Source organism: Pseudorca crassidens, chromosome 4 (assembly GCF_039906515.1).
Source record: "Pseudorca crassidens isolate mPseCra1 chromosome 4, mPseCra1.hap1, whole genome shotgun sequence".
NCBI lineage: Eukaryota > Metazoa > Chordata > Mammalia > Artiodactyla > Delphinidae > Pseudorca > Pseudorca crassidens.
The window spans coordinates 120,656,282-120,677,892 of NC_090299.1; the positions used below are offsets into that span (position 1 = coordinate 120,656,282).

Sequence of the window (21,611 nt, forward strand, 5' to 3'; positions counted from 1 at the left end):
TGTTTCCACCTTGTAGCTATTGTGAATCATGCTGCTGTGATCGTTGGTGTACAGATATTTGTGCAAATCCCTGCTTTCAGTTCTTTTAGGTGTGCAGTGTAGGTAGTAGCAGAGTTGTTGGATCGTACGGTAGCTCTACGTTTAACCCTTGAGAAACTGCCAGACTGTTTTCTGCAGTGTCGTCTTGTCTTTAAACGATTATCACAAATTTTAAACATGTACAAAAGTATAAAAATACTGTGAGTGTTCCTTGTATACCCATGAACTCATCTGGCTTTATTATTTACCAACTGATGGCTGTCACGTTTTATCTATACCCCCACCTGTTTCACCCCATTCCATATTATCTTGAAGCAGCTCCGAGACAACATGTAATTACACCTATATAATTTTGGAATGTGTACTTAAAATATAGGACTTTTATTCCTTAATGTCATGTTTTAATATTAAATACCCAGTGAGTGCTCAAATTTGCAGTTGTCTCCTAAATGTCATAAAAAGTTGTTTTTAAGAATTTTGAATTAGATCCGAAGAAGGTCCACCCTTTGCCCTTGATTGTTCGGTCTCTGAAGTCTTGTTTAATCTCTAGGTTCTCCCTCCATGTCTCTCTCACTGTTTTGTCCTCCTTGAATTTTATTTTTAAAGAAACCAGGTAATTTGTCCCATCTGTATTTTGATGATTACATTCCATGTGCTGATAACGTATTCTTCAATCCTTTTATTTCCTGTAAATTGGTAGTTGATCAGAATGAAGCTTGCATGTTTTGTTTTGGCAAGACAGTGTCATAGGTGATGATGTGTTCTTCCATGGAGACATAGGTAATTGTCTCTTTCTCTGATATTAGCAGTCACTGATGATTCATACCGACATCCATTAGTTCAGTTGAGACTTCAAAAAATGGTGAATTCTGTTGTTCTTTTCTTCACTTATTAGGTGCGTATATTTCTCTGAGGAGAAGACTCCCCTCATCAGCTATTTGGTTGCCCAGTTGTAGAGGCATGATTCTCTTCTTTTATTTAACAGTTTTCAGAATAATGAGTTGATTCACAAATATCCTCCAGTGGTGACCAGTTTTGTAAAATTTATTTATTCATATCACCGTGGACTCCGTTACAGTTATCATTCTAACTGAGGCCCTATCTTTGGCCAGTTGGAGCTTCCCAGGGACTCCTGAGTCCTTTTGACATGACATCAGTTGTTTCTAGACTTTTTCAGTGGTCAGAGCTAGGAAATATGTATGTTTGTTTTTAATATTTTTAAAATATGTCATAGGTTCATACTGCTACTTTCCATTTAAATTCAGAACTAGAGAATTTTCACTTATCCTTTTCTGTCTTCTATGGATAGTCTACTTTCTCCCACCCCAAGAATACCAGTTCTCAACAATGCCTGAAATTGGCTCTATTTCCTAATTCAAATCCAAGTTCTTCTGACTCTATTCTACTTAAATCACAGCCGCTTTATGGCCCTTGAAATGTAAGATAGAACATAAATGTAGGTAGAACTGTTTATATCATTTTGAGTTACATGTGCATTCATTCACATAGATTTGCTTTTCCTTTTGCATGCCTAGTAACTGTCCATTCTGCAGTTTTAAGGAAAATCTAGTGATAATTACTGCTTAAAGCAGCTTTGGAAAAAATGGCTCTTATCAGAATGACTGACATACTAAGTTTAATGTACTCTCCTGGTTTATATTCTGCCTCCTCTAATTAATTTTTTATTCTTTCCCTAAAAAGGAAATAATACATATTTTCATGGTTTTGCCTTATAGGACTTAGCAGAAACCATTCCTTATTTAAAAATTTGTACAATTGGGCATCAGGTGCCAGATGACGACACTAGTTTTAACTTCCAGTGCGCTGTTAATGGGTTTCTGAAAGAAAGTAAAGATAATGGTGAGTTGTTTTCGTGTGTGTTTGTTTTTTCCTTTTCATTTACCTGAACTTTGGTATGCCTTTTGAGTGGGGTTGGGGATTTTTAACATTTTTAATAGTTCTGACATTAGGCCTGTTGTGTTTGGTAACATGAAGGTGGAAATGTCAGCTGGTGCTAATAGAGTACGGTGTTTTTCCTGTTTATGGTCACAAACAATTTAGTTTAGTTTGGAAAGTGATTTTTGTGAGAAATATGAACTGAACTAGCTTACTTATCTCTTTTTCAAAAATTTGAATGGAAAATACATAAAAATGTTGTTTTGTCCTATTTATTGGTTGAGAGGTGGAAGAAAAGGTTAAGACTCTCAGGTTCTTAGCGTATATAAAAGAGAAAACAAAAAGCAAAGGTTCGGAGTGAGACAGATCCCTAGAGGCAAAACAAAACCGAGTGGACCAGAAGAGTGGCTTCCTCATCATATGTGTTTAAGATATTTTTGCTGCTTTTACACTTTGGGTGCACGTGAGGAAGAACGCTACCACCTCTTATTCTCATCTTCAGACGGGAAGAACTTAAAAGGCTGGTGTTTTCTTGTTTCTGCTTTAAGATCTACTCTGTTGATAGTAGGTCTTAATGGCGTGTGAATTTCAGGGATCCACTTGCCTTTCCGTAGCATCTAACTATCAGAAGGAACATGGTGTTTGCCAGGTTTTAAGACTGAGGAATCTTTTGTCTTCGGAACACCACTGACCCCCATGAGAAAGTGTTCATTTTGTCCTCTTTCTAAATTTAGCCTGAGGAGTGTGCACTTTATTAAGTAAATCTAACAGACAGTAAATATTCCGTGTATATATAAAATGATGCACGTATATACCTAAAACAGGGAGTAGGGGAGAAGGAATAGAGATGGAGGTGGGAAGATAGGGGATAGGAGGTGAGAGAGAGAGGGAGAGACTGGAAGTTCAAGATAAATTTTCATTCTGTAACCTGGTTGCTTAATGCAGGTACTAGCTCTTAAATATCTTAAGCCCTATTCACAGATCTACCCTGTACTTTAGCTTTAAAACTCGAGAGGCTTGGCCTGTCCTGTGATCACCAGGGTGTCTAGAAAGGAGGCAAATGATCTGATTTGTGTAAACTGTAGTCACAGAAATGTTACCTCTTAAGATGTTAGGGTGCAGCTGCCGGCCTACTCACTTCCTCCGGGCTCCTTTGTGTGTGTTCTGTCTGCTCCGCGTGGGCTAGAAGATCCTTACAAGTGCATGAGAACATGTTTGTAAACCTTGACTGTTCACATGTTATACCAAGTGTAGCCCATTGCATATGCTGACTCCTCTGAGGGTCGTCTGCATGCAGTGGGCTAACTTCACCATGCTCTCTGCCATGGCAGTCTCAGGACCTTAGTTATGATCCATTGGTGACTTCCTCTGCTATAAGGCCCTCCCACAGATGCCAGGCTCACTGATAATGAGGAGGAGACTGTACTGTCCACTCCCTAGAATTGGTAGAGACTCAGAAAATAAATTGTTTCAGTGAACACCGAGAGCCTTATAGGTTTGTTGTTAGGGCACGGGGATACAGAGGTGAGTAGAAGTCTTTGTTCAGTAGCAACTTACAGTTATCTAGGAAGATAAACATGTAGTGACTATAAGTGGGTTAATTATGGTAAAAGAATCAAGTGAGGCAGGAATATAGAGGAGAAATTGAGGAAGGGCCTGACTGAGGAGACAGCGTTTGAGCTGGGCTTGGAGGAAGAGGATTTTGCCGGAATGAGGAAAGGACAGCCCAGGTATTGGGAACAGGTACAAAAGGCACAGGGCTTGAACTTGTGCTCTGGAGGGGCAGCCTCTGGTGTGACTAGAGGGTCGTGTGAAAGGGCAGAGAATTCATACATTCATTTTCAGCCAATATTTGTATAACACCTGCTAAGTTGAAGGCACTGTTGTAGGAAGTAGCAAGAGAACAAAGTTCTTGCCCTTACGTACTTTACATTCTCGTGGGGGAGAGAGATGAATAAATAAGTCAATATATGGAGTGTCAAGTGGTGGTAAATGCTTTGGAGAATAACAAAAGAAGGTGAAGAGGCGAGGGAATGTGGTAGGTGATCAGGGAAGTCCCCTCTATTAAGATGTCGATTGAGCAGAGCCTTGAAGTGAGAAACAAGCCATTGGATATGTGGGAGAGTGGAGATGGGGTGGGAGGGTGTGTTCTGGGAGAGTGGAGATGGGGTGGGAGGGTGTGTTGTGAAGCAGAAGGAATAGTATGTGCAAAGTTCCTGAGGCACGATTGTGCTTGGCATGTTTGAGGAATAGTAAGGAAGCCAGTGGGGCTGGACAGGGGAAAGTGAGTGAGGGCAGGGCAGTAGAGGATGAGATCAGGGAGGCTAGGCTGGCAGGGCAAAGGAGGGAGGTGGATGATGTAGGTCCTTGTAAGTCATAGTTTGAACTTATAATTCAGTTGGAGAGACAGACTGATATTTGTTTATGAAGAGTTCTCAGTGCTGTGCTAAAAACTTGGGCTTTATTCTGTGCTAAGTGAAGATGTTTAAGCAACAGAGCAATCCAGCCAAGTTTATATTTCAGAAAGATAACAGCGTCACTATGCAGATAAGACACATTGTAGACTATGTATATAGTATGTAGTATATAGTATGCCTGCTCTTCTATAAAACACAGGATATCTGTTAGGTACAAATACTTACAAAGAAGATACAAGTGTGAACGTAAGCACTTGGGAAATATCTGAAAGAACCACACAAGAAACTGGGAGAGTGGGACAACTTTCCATGTCCCGTATGATTGGAATTCTGAAGGGTACACACAGGAACTAATGGATGTGTGCTACCAACCTCCGGCTAAGGAGGGAAATTGCAGGCATCAGAATCCTCTTTACTAATCAAGCGCGTTAATCCGCCTGCGTGATGACGTCATCTCGACGCGTGGTGGCGCATGCGCAGTAGAAGGTGGTCCGCGAGCTGCGTGGGCTTGTGCCTAGGCGCCTGTGGTTCGTGGCCTAGTGCTGGCATCGGGGGTGGCGGGTTGGCGACTTTGTCACTCCTGGCGTTGGGTGGGCGGTATGTTGGGGGTGACGTGAGCCAGTGGCATCATGCCCGCGGGCGCTGTGGTCAGCGTCGCGGCTTTTCCGGACTTTCGTTGGCCAGGAGGAAAGGCGGAAAGCACATCCCGGAAAGGTAATACGCCTTGGCCGCTGGGCGTTGCCGGTGGAGCTCAGAGCCCCTGGGCCTGGGCTTCGTCTCTTGTGCTGTCGCCTGTCACAGTTGCCCCCGCGCGCTGGCCCGTCCGCACTGTGCTAGGGGGTATTGGTCGTCTCGCGCCTCAGTTCACGGTAGCTGAAAGGGACAGTGTGATGTTCTGATTTCTCCCCATCGTTTTACAAGGGAGGCTCTGGCCATGGCTCCTCGGATAAAATGCAGAGGGACTGCTTTTTAAGATGGGACTGTCAGTGTTGGGGACACTCCTTAATTGCCAACATGGAATCCCTTTCAGTTCCTCAAGCTGTGTTGTTTAGGCACAGAAAATGTGCGTACTAGTTACTGGAACTAAGTTTGAGTGAAAAAACGCACCGGTAGTGCCGAATTTTCCATGGAGACAGCTGATTTGTGTTGTCTCTTGGAATGATAAAGGGCGTACTGTTGCTTCCTAACCGGTGTCATTTGAGAGATCTACCTCTGTACGTTCAGATGATTAATTTTGAGGCTTTGCACATGTGTGTAGTAAACCCTTTAATTCCCTAAGACCATCCTTTCCTCCATCTCATACCCCATTAAGCCCGCTTCAGTTTATCTCCTGAATTTCTCCCGAAGCTGTCAACTCTTCCTCAACATCCTAATACTGAACTTACGTGTCTGTTGCAATTAGGTCCTAACTAGTGTCCATATATCTTGTTTCCTTCCAATCCATCCTGCACACTAGAAACCTTAAAAGCAAGTTGGAACATTGCTCATAGACATCGCTCAAAACATTGTTTTGGGAATAGAAAACAAACTGTTGGCCTTTAATGCTCTGCGTGGTCTAGAGTCCTCTCTGCTTCTCTAGCCCCATCTTGTGCCACTATTGCCCTCACCTTCTATGCTTCAGATACACTGAATTAAGCTTAGTTCTAACTCATCTTACAGAAGTCAGGTCAGATATTATTTTTCAGTGTGATTCCTAGCATTAAGGAATTTTATTATCAGGTTTTGTATAAGGACTAAAAGTAAATTATGAAGTGGAAGAATTGAGTTTAAACTATTTCAGTCAACACACATGTATTAATGATATGATACCTTAGTGGTCAACAGTGGGCTAGGTTCTATCAGGGATACAGAAGTTCTGGCCATCTCTGGTTTTAGATATCCCTGATTTGTTGAGACCGTTGCATTGTTTTGTTGCCTTTTATCTGTTTTCAAGATGGGAGAACAGGAACAAGGGAAGTATAGGTTATTACTAGGTGGGGTTGAATAAGTGGAGCAGCAAAATGCAAAGCAGAAAGAAGAGGGACCTACCATAGAGGGATATGATTTCCATTTTCAAGGCGCATTCATCCTATGCAGGGAGACAGCCTACCATAAAATTTGCCTAACAAAAAATATATTAACAGGTGGAAAGACTATCTCCCAGTTGAATAGCAGATGCCTGGGACCCGTTTCATTGCTGTCAAAGTTCCTTCAAAAAAGGTGAGCGAAACTTAATACCGTATTCTTCCAGAAATCTGAATTCACCATATAGAGCCCTGGCTCTCAACCCCGTCGTACTCCATTTTCCCTTTTTATAGCAAATACTTTTTAATACCTCCTTTAGTATCCAGAAATGGAATTCATAGATAAATACAATCTAGTTTTCTACTTAATTAATAAAAAGAAACCAATGGAATGCCCTAGCTCTAAATAAAGAATAAAGTAATTTATAAGAAAGTAATATGTATCTCTGTGTGTAAATGTCTGGGGATGACTATACTAGAAATAAAGAAATAGTCAGTTACTTGTACCATGAATGCAAAAAACTGCTTGGAGCTGGCAATACAGCGGTAGGCAAAATTGATGTGGTCCCTGCCTTCTGGGAGTTTACAGTCAGGTTAGGAGACCAACATGAAATAAACAAACATAGAAATAACTATATAGAAGTGACCTTATTTTCTTCCGTCTAATTGTACGTTTGTAAACTACGTTGTGCTAACTTGTATCTGTTCTTTATCCAAATAGTAATTGACTACTATTGTCCCATTTGTAATTATGTGGAAGTTTTCAGAATTGTAAATATATGCTTGTGGATTGAAACTTGGTTAGACTATTACTTTCCCAGATACGTTAAAGCTAGTGATCTTTTTACTCATTCTTTCATTCATTCAATAATTCTGACCTTGCTGACTCAGTTTAGCCAGCTCAAATGGTTGTGAAGATTACTAACAGTGTATGTATGCCATCTCCTGATGGCAGATATCTGCTCCTACCAGAAATTAGAAATTAGAGACAGGAGAAGATCGTGTAAGAGTAGGACGCGGAGATCACCTTCCTCCCCACGGATACCTCAGAGATACATCTACACGTTGAACTGCTCCTATAGAACACCCACTGAACGCTGGCATAAGACCTCAGACCTCCCAAAAGGCAAGAAACTCCCCCAGGTACCTGGGTAGGGCAAAAGAAAAAAGAAAAAACAGAGACAAAAGAATAGGGATGGGACCTGCCCAGTCGGAGGGAGCTGTGAAGGAGGAAAGGTTTCCACACGCTAGAAGCCCCTTCGAGGGCAGAGACTGCAGGTGGCGGAGGGGGGAAGCTTCAGAGCCCTGGAGGAGAGCACAGCAACAGGGGTGCGGAGGGCAAAACGGAGAGATTCCCACACAGAGGAGAGGTGCTGACCAGCACTTGCCAGCCCGATAGGCTTGTCTGCTCACCCGCCAGGACAGGCGTGGGCTAGTAGCTGAGGCTTGGGCTTCGGAGCTTACACCCCAGGGAGAGCACTGGGGTTGGTGGCGTGAACACAGCCTGAAGGGGTTAGTGCGCCAAGGCTAGCCGGGAGGGAGTCCGGGAAAAGTCTGCAGCAGCCGAAGAGACAAGAGGCTTATCCTTGCCTCTTTGTTTCCTGGTGCGCTACAAGAGGGGATTAAGAGCACCGCTTAGAGGAGCTCCAGAGACGGGCGCAAGCCGCGACTATCAGCGCGGACCCCAGAGACGGGCATTAGACGCTAAAGCTTCTGCTGCAGCCACCAAGAAGCCCGTGTGCGAGCACAGGTCACTATCCCCACCTCCCCTCCCGGGAGCTTCTGCAGCCCGCCACTGCCAGGGTCCCGTGATCCAGGGACAATTTCCCCTGGAGAACGCACGATGCGTCTCCGGCTGGTGCAACGTCACGCCGGCCTCTGCCGCCGCAGGCTCGCCCCGCATCCGTACCCCTCTGTCCCTGCAGCTTGAGTGAGCCAGATCCCCCGAATCAGCAGCTCCATTAACCCTGTCCAGTCTGAGTGAAGAACAGATGCCCTCAGGCGATCTACACGCAGAGGCGGGGCCAAATCCAAAGCTGAGCCCTGGGGGCTGTGTGAATAAAGAAGAGAAAGGGAAATTTCTCGAAGCAGCCTCAGAAGCAGCAGATTAAAGCTCCACAATCAACTTGATGTACCCTGCATCTGTGGAATACCTGAATAGACAACGAATCATTCCAAATTGAGGAGGTGGACTTTGGGAGCAAGATAGATTATTTTTTTCCCTTTTCCTCTTTTTGTGAGTGTGTATGTGTATGCTTCTGTGTGAGATTCTGTCTGTATAGCTTTGCTTTCACCATCTGTCCTAGGTGCAAAGTAACGTGAGGAAACCGTTGTAATGTAGCATTGCCAGTGGAATTTTAGCCTTATTCAAAGAGACCGAAGAGTTTCCAAAGCCGATTCAACCTAATGTGTGAAGATTCTGAGATGTAGCATGCATCAGACTCCCCCATGGCCTTCGGAGAGCAGCTCATAGGATGCACATTTTACACATCCTTCACTGTCGGCCATGCTAACTGTGCTCACTGAGGTGAGTGCAGGTTTCAAGTGCCTCTTGTTAATATGCCTGTGCCCTTAAGGGTGCCCGGCGCACTTGACTTCCATTAGATCATCCACCTAAGGAGAGGGCTCGGCACGTAGAATTCCCTGCAGTCCCCAGGAAGCAAGCCCTACTCTCTGTGTAAGAGAGACAGGTCTCCCCAGGTAACACTAAAGACTCAGCCTTTCAAATGATTCCACCAGTGGTCACCGTTCCCAATGAAAGCTGCCCTCAGCAAAACTCTGAGCAACGCCAGGGCTCCACAGAGAGTGGCAATTTCTCCTTCTGTAACATTACCTTTTTCTCACCCACCAGGAGCAAGGCCCCTCCCATGGCATTGCAAACAGGCTTTCTGCCTCAGGAAGAAAAGTCCTTCTCCTTTGCAGCTGGAATGCTTTTTCCTGTCCTTCTCAGTTAACTTCCACAGGGAGGAGGGTGTTCAGCTTAAGCTATAAAACCAGCAGCGACCAAAGCCCTATACCTGAAGCTCTCCTTGCTTGAGGCCAAGCGCGAAGTCCCTCTCCACTGAGGTCGTTGTCTTCTCAACCATCCTCCTTCTGGCTAGGAAATCTCACATGTATTTTACCAGTTGGATACCAGCCTTTCGTGCAAACGAAAGGAATTCGCCTCTACTCACCCTAGGAAAGTAAACTGAGCACTTCTCGTCTTTCGGCTGAAGGCGAAGTGTATTTCAGAGCTCTGCAACTTTCCACCCACCCACCCAGCTTCCTCTGGTGGGGACTCCATGACAGAGACAGTACACCGTGAGCGAAATCCTGTTCGTCTCCATGTGACAGGACAACAATGTTTACTGCTCCGGAAACGGGCCTTTTTACATAGAGGAAACACTGTCTAGCCAACTCAGGCTTGCACCTCCTACCTGAAGGCAGCTATAAACTAACGAGAGGAGACCGTTGTAGTGCCGGCTTGCCGGGCGAATAGTAGCCTGTGTTGTTGTGACTGAGGAGTCTCACATGCCGAATCAATACAGTGTGTGAAATTTCTAAAAGCGAGCACGCCTCCGAATCACCCATGACCTAAGGAGAGCAGCTCGCAGGATACAAATTTCACACAGTGGTTGCTTCTACCGGGTACACGGAGATGAGTGCAGTTTTCAAGTGGCTCTTCACATCTTGCTTGGACTGTCGAGTTAACAGAGCTCCCCAGGTACTTGACTTCCACATGTTCATCCCCCAAAGGACAGAGTGCTGCTCCCTAGACTTTCTCTGCAATAGAGTGTATGCAAGCCGGAATTGTAGCCTTATTCCAAAGTGACCCAAGAGTTTCAAAAGCCAAATTGATACAATGTGTGAAATTCCTGAAATCTCGCTTGCATCAGACTCACCCTTGGCCTCCGGACTGCAGTTCGTAGGATACTCATTTCACAGTCTTCACTCTAGACGCTTCTACCTTTTACGCTGAGACGAGTGCTGCTTCTTATCTTGCCTCGTTGTCCCTTTAACAGTGCTCCCCTTGCACTTGATCCTCCACCTAAGGCGATGGCTCTGCCCCTAGACTTTCTCTGCAGTATCCAGTGAGCAAGTCCTACTCTCCGTGTACGAGAGACAGGTCTAACCAGGCAACATTAAACTTGGCCCTTGCAAATGCTTCCACCAAATGGTCAACGTTCACGATGAAATCTACCCTCAGCAAAACTCCTCTGAGCATCACCAGGATTCCACGAACAGTGTGAATTTCTCCTTTTGTAATATTATCTTTTTCTCAGCCCTCTGGAAGAGAAGGCCCTTCATATAGCGTTGAAGAAAGGGTTTCTGCTTCAGAAAGGAAGGTACTTCTTTGTGGCAGGTTGAAGGTTTTTCCCTACCATTCTCAGTTAAATACCACCGGGAGGAGGGTCTTCAGGTTAGGCCCTAGAAGCAGCAGCGACCAAAGCCCTATGCCTGCAGCTTTCCTGGCTTGATCCAAGCACGATAGTCCATCTCCACAGAGGTTGGTGTCTTCTCAACCGTCCTTATTTTGGCTTGAAAACGCACATGTGTTTTACCAGTAGGACACCAGCCTTTCAAAAAAAGTAAAATGCATTTGCCTGTAGTTACCCTCGGAAACTAAGCTGAGTGCTTTTTGTCATTCGGCTGAAATGAAGAGTATTGCAGAACTCTGCAACCATTCTCACACACTGCTCCCTCTGTGGATGACTCTTTGACAGAGACAGCACACAGTGCCCGTATTTCCCTTCTTCTCAATTTGAAAAGACGAAAATGTTTTCTGGTTGGAATACAGATCTTTTAAGGCAGTGGAAACGCTTTCTAGCCAACTCACCCTTGCCCCTCTTACAGATACAAACTAACGTGAGGAAACCGTCATTGTGTAGGCCTGCCAGAGGGGTTGTAGCCTTATTTGGAAGTGAGCGAAGAGTTTCAAAAGGTGAATGAATACAATGTGTGACGTTTCTGAGATCTAGCATGCATCAGACTCACCCGTGGCCTTTGGAGAACAGCTCATAGGATACACATTTCACACAGCCTTCACTCTAGACGATTCTATCGTGTACGCTGAGATGAATGCATTTTTAAAGTGCTTCTTCTTAATTTGCCCGGTTGTCCCTTTAACAGGGCTCCCCATGCACTTGAATTTCTTTTGATCATCCACCTAAGGAGAGGTATCTGCACCTAGTCTTTCCCTGCAGTACCCAGTAAGCAAGCCCTTCTCTCTGTGTAAGAGAGACAGGTCTAACCAAGTAACACTAAGGATTCAGCCTTTCAAATACTTCCACTAAACTGTCAACTTTCGCAATGAAAGCTGCCATTGGTAAAACTCCCCTGGGCACTGCTTGGTCTCCATGCACACTGCGATTTTTTCCTTCTGTAACATTACCTTTTTCTCACCCACCTGGAACACAAGGCCCTTCACATAGCATTGCAGAAAGGCTTTCTGCTTCAGAAAGGAAGCTACTTCTCTTTGGCTGGTTGTATGCTTTTCCCTCTCATTCTCAGTTAAATACCACAGGGAGGAGGGTGTTCCGTTTAGGCCATAGAAGCAGCAGATGCATGTCTTACACCTACAGCTCTTCTCTCGTTATCCAAGTGCGAAAGTGCGTCTCCACAGAGGTCAGTGTCTTCTCAGCCATCCTCTTTGTGGCTAGGTGTACTCACATATGTTTTACCAGTAGGACATCAGCCTTTCATACAAACTTAAAGGCATTTGCCTCTCGTCACACTAGGAAACTAAGCTGAGCCCTTCTCGTCATTCGGCTGAAGACGAAGAGTATTTTAGAACTCTGCAACCATTTTCACACCCTGCTTCCTCTGGTGGTGACTCTTTGACAGAGACAGTACACCATTAATGAAATTCCTTTCGTCTCAGTTTGAGAGGACAAAAATATTTACTGGTCGGAATACGGGCCTTTTAATAGTGGAAATGCTTTCTAGCCAACTCAGGCTTGCATCTCTTACCTGAAGGCAGCTATAAACTAAGCTGAGGAAACTGTTGTAGTGCAGGCTGTCAGACGAATAGTAGCCTGTTTCCGGTGTGACCGAAGAGTTTCACGTGGTGAATCAATACAATGTGTGAAATTTCAGGTATCTATCATGCATCCGACTACCCATGGCTCGCAGGATACAGATTTCACACAGTGGTTGCTTGTACCAGCTACCCTAAGACGAGTGCATTTTTCAAGTGACTCCTCTTATCTTGCTTGGCTGTCCCTTTAACAGGGCTCCCCATGCACTTGACTTCCATTTGATCATCCACCTAAGGAAAGGTCTCTGCACCTAGACTTTCTCTGCTATAGACAGTAAGTAAGCCCTACTTTCCATGGAAGAGAAACAGATCTAACCCGGTAACCCAAAGCCTCTTCCTACGAATTGTTTTCACAAACGGTTTCACTTGCCATTTCATACCACCCTTGGCAGTACTCAGCTGAAGATCACCAGACCTCTAACTGCACTGGGTATTCCATCCTTCCTAATATTATTCTTCACTGAAACGTCCGTGCCTGGCCTTGGTACACATGGGTGTGAAGAAAGGCCTTGTACATAGGAGAGGAATCTGTTTCTGCTAGGAGGGGTGAAAACTTGTGTCTTAACCATTCTTGGTCAAACACCTTATGGAGAAGCATTTCAACTGTGGCCCATATAAGTCTCGAAAAGACCAGTCCTTCCCCAATGCTTTCATCTCTTGGTCACTGGCCTATGGTCAGTCTCCCAGTCTTTGGTATGTTCTCCCGTTCCTCCTAGTAGCTTGCAAAACTCCGTATGTTTTACCCAGTAGGATGCAAGCCTTGCAACAGTCTTAAAGGCATTCATTTCTAGTCACCCTAGGAAATTAACCTAAGTCTGTCTCTTCATTTAGCTGGAGATGCAAGAATATTGCTGAGCTCAGGAACAATTCACGAAGTCCTACTTCCTTTGGGAATGATTTGTTTTGTTTTGTTTTTTTACAGAAAAAGTACATCATGCCTGAAATTCCTTTCCTCTCGCTTTCAGAAGACACATAGGATTACTGCACAGAACACAAGCCTGTTTAGGCAGTGGAAGTGCTTTCTCTCCAAGTCACCTTTGCACCTCTTAGCTGAATGCAGTTGTAAACTAACATGGGGAAAAAAATCGCCCTGTAGGTACTTGTTTGAATTACAGCTTCTGAGTTCGAATTATGAGGAATCATGCTTCTCCTGCTGTATTCATGTATGTCTGCTTAACAGCCCCAAAATACATACTGCTATATTTGACTAAAGATGGCCAGTGTAGTTCGTCATGTTTGTCTTTCTTCAAGATTCTGATATTCACCTTCTATAAGCTTCTTGCTGTTCTTCTCCCACAAATCGGCCCTGGTATTGATTGGTAAGTGCACTTGAATCTGGACTCTTTCTCCTATCCTCTGCCAACATAGGCATTCAATGTTTAATGCAAATAAAATCTTTATCAGTTGACACCCAGAGGGATTTGCTTTTGTAGCATACTTCTCAAGATGTTAGACACGTGCTGTATGTTTTCAACCAGCACTGCCTGTGAGTACAAGATCAATTTTCTCTAACTGCCCATCAGAAGACTTAACAATTTGCCTGTTCTTGTGAAGGCAGGGAAATTTTGAAGAAGAGTCACTTTTCATTTGCTTCTTGATCTGGAAGTGGAGCTTCTCACTCCCCTCCTTGCCCCTCAGATAGAACAGTGTTAGCCTCCATATTCATAGACCATTTCCTCTGCTTAAAATCCCTCCTTATCTCCTAAATTCATTAATCAACTTGAATTCACTTTCTCTGTGAAAACTCTTTAGAACCTCCAGGAAGAATTTTTCTCTCTTCAGAGCTTCTTACTTTGTATTCCTATAGAGAAATTCTCACAGTGTACAGTCATTATGTGTTTACCCAGCCTTCTAGCTCTCTCTAGTCTACAGGATCCCCAGGCAGGGACGTAGTCTGCTTTACCCTTGGAACTCACCAAATCTGACCCAAAATGTTACGGGTATACTTACTTATTGAATGAATGAATGAAGGCAAAGTTTGGAAATGAAAAGAGTAGTAAACTCAAAAAAGTTTGCTAGGCAAATACTTCTGTGGTCAAATACATATTAGAAAAGTGAAATATAGAGAAAATGTTACATAAGCTACTGAAATTTTGTGTATTGGAGTGTTTTCATTTTCTTGAGTATCCATGAGCTTTTATAGGAATGTTCCAAAAATTATTTTTCAGCTTTAAATGCTATTTGTTTATTCTTGATTTCATTCATTCAACAGTTATTTATTGCAAACTCTACATCAGAAAACATCATGCTATTAATTCAGGTTTATATAATGTTATTAACATATTATTATACTGAAGCTACCTGAAAATATTAATAAAATGCATAATATTCTGCTGCTTAACGTAATAGTGGAAAGACATTGTGCCTTAGGGCTTGTGAGAAATTAACTAGTTCAGGTTAACTGTCTTATTTACTATAGCTACGTATGGCATAGCTTTTATATCCTGTATTAATTATTTTGAATTAAGTTAAAAATAAAATCTAGTGGGTTCTGTAAAAAAAGATAGACTCTTTCCTTAAAGGCTCTTTTTATTAATATCTTTTTGAATTTTATTTTCTTAAGCTGTATCTAAGTGAAAACTATATTAGCCAAATGGATGAAAAAAATGAACAGAGCATTTTGAATGAATATAACTATTTCAACATAAGCAAATTAGTACTTCACATATAAGGAAAATGTGGACATTGTCCTTTCCTTGTGGACACAGGTACTATGATGGAATCATATTTGTTGATTAATAACTTATATGGGTCAGAAAGTTAACAGTATGTGGTGAATGAAAAATCTTTGATGCAGACATCCAAAAATGTTTGAAAACATCAGAGTTAAGCAAATGTTGATCAAACTGAGTTTTTCAAACAAGGACAAGTTGCGCATAAACTGAACGTAGTATTTAAAAAATTGCACTGCACATATTGTTAAAAGCATAGGCTGTTTTTTTACACTAAATTTCGTATTTCTTGTTATGCACATTTGGTTTTTCAACACATTGATTTATTAAACTTATATCTCAGTGTGATTTGTTTATAAATAATTGTTGAACAAGTGAAAATAAATTTCAGAGTCGGGAAAAATACCGGCAACAAGTTTAATTACTTGTCAGTGAATAATAACTGCATTCAGACAATTTAGGATTGAGCTTCTTTTAAATTAAAAAAAAGTAGAAATCCTTGTTATTTTAAAGTCTTTAAAGAAAAGTATTTGTTTAAGGATTACCTATCCTAATTAAGTGGTGTTGATTTTGGTTACCTTATCAGCACACAGTCCTCTGCCTATTAGATAATTTTGTGGACTGGTTTGATTTTAGCCAGATTATCCACTGAGTACATATACAAAGCGGGGAACTTTACATTAAAGAAACACTCAGAATGGGTTTTCAGCTGTGTCGACAAGGGATGACTTCTATCCAGGCCCTTTGTGGCTGAGTTGCACAAAGAGAGTATCTAACATTGACAGAATGCAATCCCAGGCACTCTTCCAAGTATTCCATCTGCATGATTTCATTGAGTACTGACAGCAACGCTATTAAGGTGGCTATTAATATTATTATCTTTATTTATTTATTTTACAGAAGAGGAAACTGGGGTGTACAGACGTTAACTTGCACGATGTCACACGGACAGAGGGAGGTGCACCAGGATTCAAACGCGCAGTTTGACTCCTGAGCCTGCAAACGTCTCTGTCTTGCTATTCTGTCCCATCTGTCAGTGCACTAGTCCGTTAGTACACTACTACGATTCACAGAACTTCATGTCTGTAACAACTGTGGCAAAACGAACGATGGATGTGCTTTGTGCGGCTGAAGATCCTAACGCCACTGACAAGCGCCAGCTCTCAGCTCGCAGGTGGGAGCTGGACAGGTCCTGTCTCCTAGGTAATGACTGAAGCACAGGCGGCCTATAAAGCACCCTTCTCCCCAGACCCACAGGGCTGATGTCATTTCCTTCGTCTGGGCGGTCGCACCAGTGACACGGCGGGCTGTAGGGCGGTGTTAGGTACCCGAGAGACCTGCGGCGCGGTATGTCACTTCCTCCCGGAGACGCTGTTTCCTAGCAACCGCTTCCCACCTGCGTTCTTAGTACCGCCTCCTCGCTCGCTGCAGAGTTGGTCTCAGAGAGCAGCCAGGCGCAGGCCCAGGAGAGGGGCCAACAGCTGGTTCCTCCGGTCGCGGGGAGACATCCGCAGAAATGCAGAGTGAGTACAGACCGCGGGACTTGGGGGTTGTGGAGAATCGGAGCGGAGGCGGCGCTCGGCTGTGCACCGACCTTGCTAGCGGCGGGTGCTTGGTCGGCGACACGGGGCAGAGCGGGCAGGGACAGGGCGCCACCTGGCCGGGCCGGAGCAGTCCCCCGCCCCGCGCTGCTGAGCGCGGCGGAGAGGGTGAGCAGCCTCCGCCTGGAACACTGGAAACGTCCACAGGACCATTTAACAGAGATTTTAATGCAGTCCATCGCAGAAGCTTCCTTTTTTTTTTTTTTCCCCCTCGGTACGCGGGCCTCTCACTGTTGTGGCCTCTCACTGTTGTGGCCTCTCCCGTTGCGGAGCACAGGCTCCGGACGCGCAGGCTCAATGGCCATGGCTCACGGGCCCAGCTGCTCCGCGGCATGTGGGATCTTCCCGGGCCGCGGCACGAACCCGTGTCTCCTGCATCGGCAGGCGGACTCTCAACCACTGCGCCACCAGGGAAGCCCTTCTTTTTGTTTTATCTAATAGTATTTCAACACTTGTGAGAGGGAAGAGTGGCTGGAAAAATATCACTATTTACAATCTTTTTCTTTCCCAGCACTGTATGTAAACTGTTTTAAAAAAATGGTGATGTTCTTAGTTATGTACACTAATTCCCCTACCTATGAACCTTCAAGTTGCGAACTTTAAAAGATTCGAACCTGCGTTCTCACGTCCAATCACGTACGTTAGTTCACGTGTATGGTGTACACTGTCACGTGTGTGCGTCCTCTACAAGTGGTTGTACTTTTGTGTACTTTACTGTACAGTACTGTATAGGGCACAGTAGTTCAGTATCTTTATTTCAAGCCCAGGATGCCCGGAAGCAAGAGGGTAGATAGAATTGAATGCAGCCAGGAAGCAGAACATGTGCCATCAACGTTAGGCGTGAGTGAAATTGCAGCTTGCCCTCCGTCTCCTATTGCTGACAATCCTTCAACTCTGCCATCTCCCACCTCCTCTCTCTCCTCCAGTCAGTAACTCTTCTTGCCTGTTCACCTGATGCCGGCGCTTATATGCTAGTTGTTGTACTGTACTACTGTTGGGTACCTAGGCTAAATTTGTTGGACTTACGAACAAATTGGACTTACAAACACAATCTCGGAATGGAACTCATTGGTATGTAGGGGACTTCTGTACTTCAGGGGTCCCCAACCCCAGGCCGCAGACCCCTGTTAGGAAACAGGAACCGGACCGCACAGCAGTGGGTGAACGGCGGGCGAGTGAGCGAAGCTTCATCTGCCGCCCCCCATCGCTCCCCATCGCTTGCATTACTGCCCGAACAATTCCCTCCACCCACCATCTGTGGAAAAATTGTCTTCCACGAAACTGGTCCCTGGTGCCAAAAAGGTTGGGGAACGTTGCTGTACTTTATGCTGACAGTCGTCTTCTTGGTAGCCTTTTAAATTAGTATGGCTGTTTTGTAGGCTATATTATACTTTTCGAATGGAAGAGAGGTGAAAAAGTTTCTATTTTAATTGGCAACAACCTATTGCACTCATTATTTAAATGAGTGCAATAATTGTAAAACTTATTTAGGATAATAAAATAATTGTAGAAATATTTTTGGATAACTTCAGTTTGAATTTTATTTTTCTGAAAACAAGTTTGATAGTAGAATTTGCTTTTTCTTTACAAAAACTCTGTTCACTACTCTGCTACTTAAAAGTGAAGATATAGCTCAATGTTCATATGATGCTTTTCTGGTTTTTGTTTGGCTTTGGGGGCAGGGAGGGAGTACTAAGTGTAGTAATGGAAATTCTCAAGCATGCAAAAAAGTCTGATTTGTTTTTTATATATTTCAGCCACCATGAGAGGTTGAATTATCCCTATCATTTGTTAGCCATTTTATAAAATTAGAGAATTAAAATAAACACTATGTCTGATGAAGTTTTTAGCACAACTTTGGCATATACAAAGAGTCCAAAAGTCACCAAAAGAACTACTTTCCAGGTAAAGTATTTTTATTTTGAATAATTTTAAAAGGTAAACACTGTATTGGGAATATTGGACTTGAAAGTGCTTCTATTCAATACAACAGTCCTATGTAAAGCTGGAGTAAATATATGTTTCTTTTGAAATTTTTCAGATGATTGTATTTGGGCTCCAGTATTACCAACTCTTCTGTGTGGCTTTAAGACTACCAAACTAAACTCAATACTAGGTTCTTAGTATATTAAAAGTTAAATTAGCTTTTAAAAGTTGAATAGCAGCTTCTAATTGCCATTTTCATATAAAAAATGTTTCCCCCCCCCGGTGTAACATTATAACATTTAGGCTTTCTCTGTCCAGTCACTACAGTTTTGAACTCAGCCTCTAAATTTGCAGTATTGATTACATCTGTTAACAGCAATACACTGAAACAAAAGATCATAAAGAATACCAGTTTCTTCCATAATGCCAATTTATAATGAACCCTAAGTTGAGTCCTTCAATTCATTTGCTTGGTGCTGTCTGTCTTCTTTAATTTAACCCAAAGCTCCATGAGGAAAGGAATTGTCTGTGATGTTCTGCATTGAGTCTTAAGGGTTGGGTGCATGGCATAAGGTAGGCTTTCAGTGAATATCTGTTAAATGAATGAAACCTAAGTTTTAAGGCAGTTATTAATCAAGCATTATTTGTTTAAAGAATTAATTCAATATATGAGACCTCCACATTTGGGTAGAAATTGATTTCAGTTCTCATTTCAGGATGAACTAATAAAAGCAATTACAGCTCGCTCAGCTAGACAAAGAAGTTCTGAATACTCAGATGACTTTGACAGTGATGAGATTGGTATGTGAGAACATGGGAAAGTAAACCACTTCTCTTATTTTTGCTTCTTTAGTTAGGTTTAGCCCAACCCTGAAAAAAAATCACTATGTTAAAATAATACCTATGAATTCACAGGTTTTAGATCTCCAACTTTTTAATGAATAAAAAGCCACTCTTAATTTTAAAGAAGTTGTATGATTGTCCTTGGTTTTTTTCTGAATGTGTGTATGAAAATAAAATTTAACTGACAGCAGGTTTGCTTGTTTGTGGTAAACCATATTGGAGATAACAAGTTCATCTTTAAGGTCAACCCTATGAGGAAATAACTAGGGCCCATAGAACTAAACTTTGTGCACGTTAGGATCACTTTTATAATGCTTTTTATAAATCAAGGGTTTTTTGGCTATGAAAGGGAATCAGTTTAAAAAACCCAATATATCAGTACTGTATGGTTAATTTGGTTTCTTTTGATTATGTAAAATATTAATATTTTACATTTCAGGATAAATATACAAAATTCTAAACTTGAAATTCAGTGTTTTATACTTTCAGTGAATAACTCTCAATGTTCTCTGTAAAAGTAATCAGAACAATAGTTAAATCATTGCTTTATAGTTCGGTTAAGCATTCTTTATTATTCTTCTCATAGTAAAATCTAATACTGTGGTATGGATGGAATTGCATTTCCAGAATTTTTATGAAAAAACATTATTAGCAAATTCTTCCATTTACAAATATTGTTGGTTTTATGAAGTTTTTGAAAAACAAAAGAAAAGCTTTACAGTCCAAAATCTAATTTAAATGTCCCTGGCTGATTATTACTTTGAAGAAATTTTGAAGGAGTTTTCTCAGAGCAAGCACAGTGCTTGGCTTGACAAACTATTCATACTCGATAAGTATGTTTTGAATAAATTAATGAAACTGAAATTTTTATTTTATTTTATTTAAAACCTGCCAAAGTTCGCTGTTTTTTAGGGCTGCAAATCTATTCACAGTTGTAAATTCATTTCCAGTCTTTAAGGTAATCTTTTTGATTGATGTAATCTTTAAAACTTTAAAATACACTATTGAAAATATTTTTTCTCTTCTGTTTTTCAGTTTCCTTAGGTGATTTTTCTGACACCTCAGTAGATGAAAATTCAGTTAAGAAAAAGATTAATGATTTTCATATATCAGATGATGAAGAAAAGAATTCTCCGAAACTGTCTTTTTTGAAAACCAAGAAATCAATCAATGATGTGAGGAAAGATGAGCCAGTAGTCTCTATCAAAAATGATGAGATGGCACCTGATGGTGGTAAAGGCATGATTGTAAATCCCTTATCTGAATCTCAAAATAAACAACAAGAAGTTGAAAAAGAGAAAATTAAAATGGAAACGAAACCTAGAATTCTTCCAATCAAAAGCGCATCTTCAGGTAATTTGTTAGGATACTGTAATTGCATTTCTTGAAAATTTATTTTAAGATAATCACAAAATACTTTTATATGGTAGCTAATAGATTTTTTTAATTATTTATTTATTTATTATTTATATTTGGCTGCGTTGGGTCTTCGTTGCCGCTCACAGGCTTTCTCTAGTTGTGGAGAGCAGGGGCTACTCTTCGTTGCAGTGCACAGGCTTCTCATTGCAGTGGCTTCTCTTGTTGTGGAGCATGGGTTCTAGGCGCGCGGGCTTCAGTAGTTGTGCTGCATGGGTTCAGTAGCTGTGGCTCACGGGCTTTAGAGCACAGGCTCAGTAGTTGTGGTGCATGGGCTTAGTTGCTCCGTGGCATGTGGGATCTTCCCAGACCAGGGATCGAACCCGTGTCCCCCACATTGGCAGGCGGATTCTTAACCACTGCATATGGTGGCTAGTAGATATTTAAGAAAAAAAAAATCAGACTTAACCTTTCAATTTTACAGATATAAATAAAAATAATAGAACCGTAGAGAAAAACCATAATTCTGATGTCCAGTTGTACGTTCAGTTTTATATCTCTGCTAGTGCCTGATAGCTGGCCAGAGTACCTTCAGTTATCCACAGCTGTGGCTCCAAAGCTCCTGGGTCCAACCTTGCTTAGGCCTGTGAGCTCCAATTTTGTTTTTAGCAGTGGAACTACAATGGAATCCTTTCTAATCCATTTCACACTCCAGACATCAGGGTTATAGCAGCATTGGGGCTAGTCCTTAAAACAATAATCATTTCCATACAGCCATTTGCCAGAATATTTGTTTGGCATTTGTATATTTGAAGGGGGTGGTGGGGGTAGGTGTTGTTGCT

General features: G+C 42.4%; 1 protein-coding gene across 12 annotated transcripts in view; it reads left to right on the plus strand.

Moving 5' to 3' along the window:
* The window catches only part of MAP9 (microtubule associated protein 9), a 67,551-nt gene that overhangs the window by 16,435 nt on the left and 29,505 nt on the right, over positions 1-21,611 (plus strand). For 4 of the 12 annotated variants that reach the window (XR_010943122.1, XM_067736589.1, XM_067736582.1 and 1 more), the window contains 7 exons: positions 6,476-6,551; positions 11,189-13,690; positions 14,935-15,079; positions 15,944-16,566; positions 18,402-18,549; positions 19,287-19,371; positions 20,449-20,766. Coding sequence is in view for 11 of the 12 variants with exons in the window: in XM_067736589.1 (XP_067592690.1) it covers positions 18,475-18,549; positions 19,287-19,371; positions 20,449-20,766 (478 nt within the window). In the remaining variant the exon portion in view is untranslated. Of the gene's footprint in view, positions 1-1,884; positions 1,900-6,475; positions 6,552-8,931; positions 10,681-10,700; positions 10,842-11,188; positions 13,691-14,934; positions 15,080-15,943; positions 16,567-18,401; positions 18,550-18,590; positions 19,144-19,286; positions 19,372-20,448; positions 20,767-21,611 lie in introns of those variants that run through there. The other 8 variants (XM_067736585.1, XM_067736583.1, XM_067736584.1 and 5 more) reach the window with 8 other exon arrangements.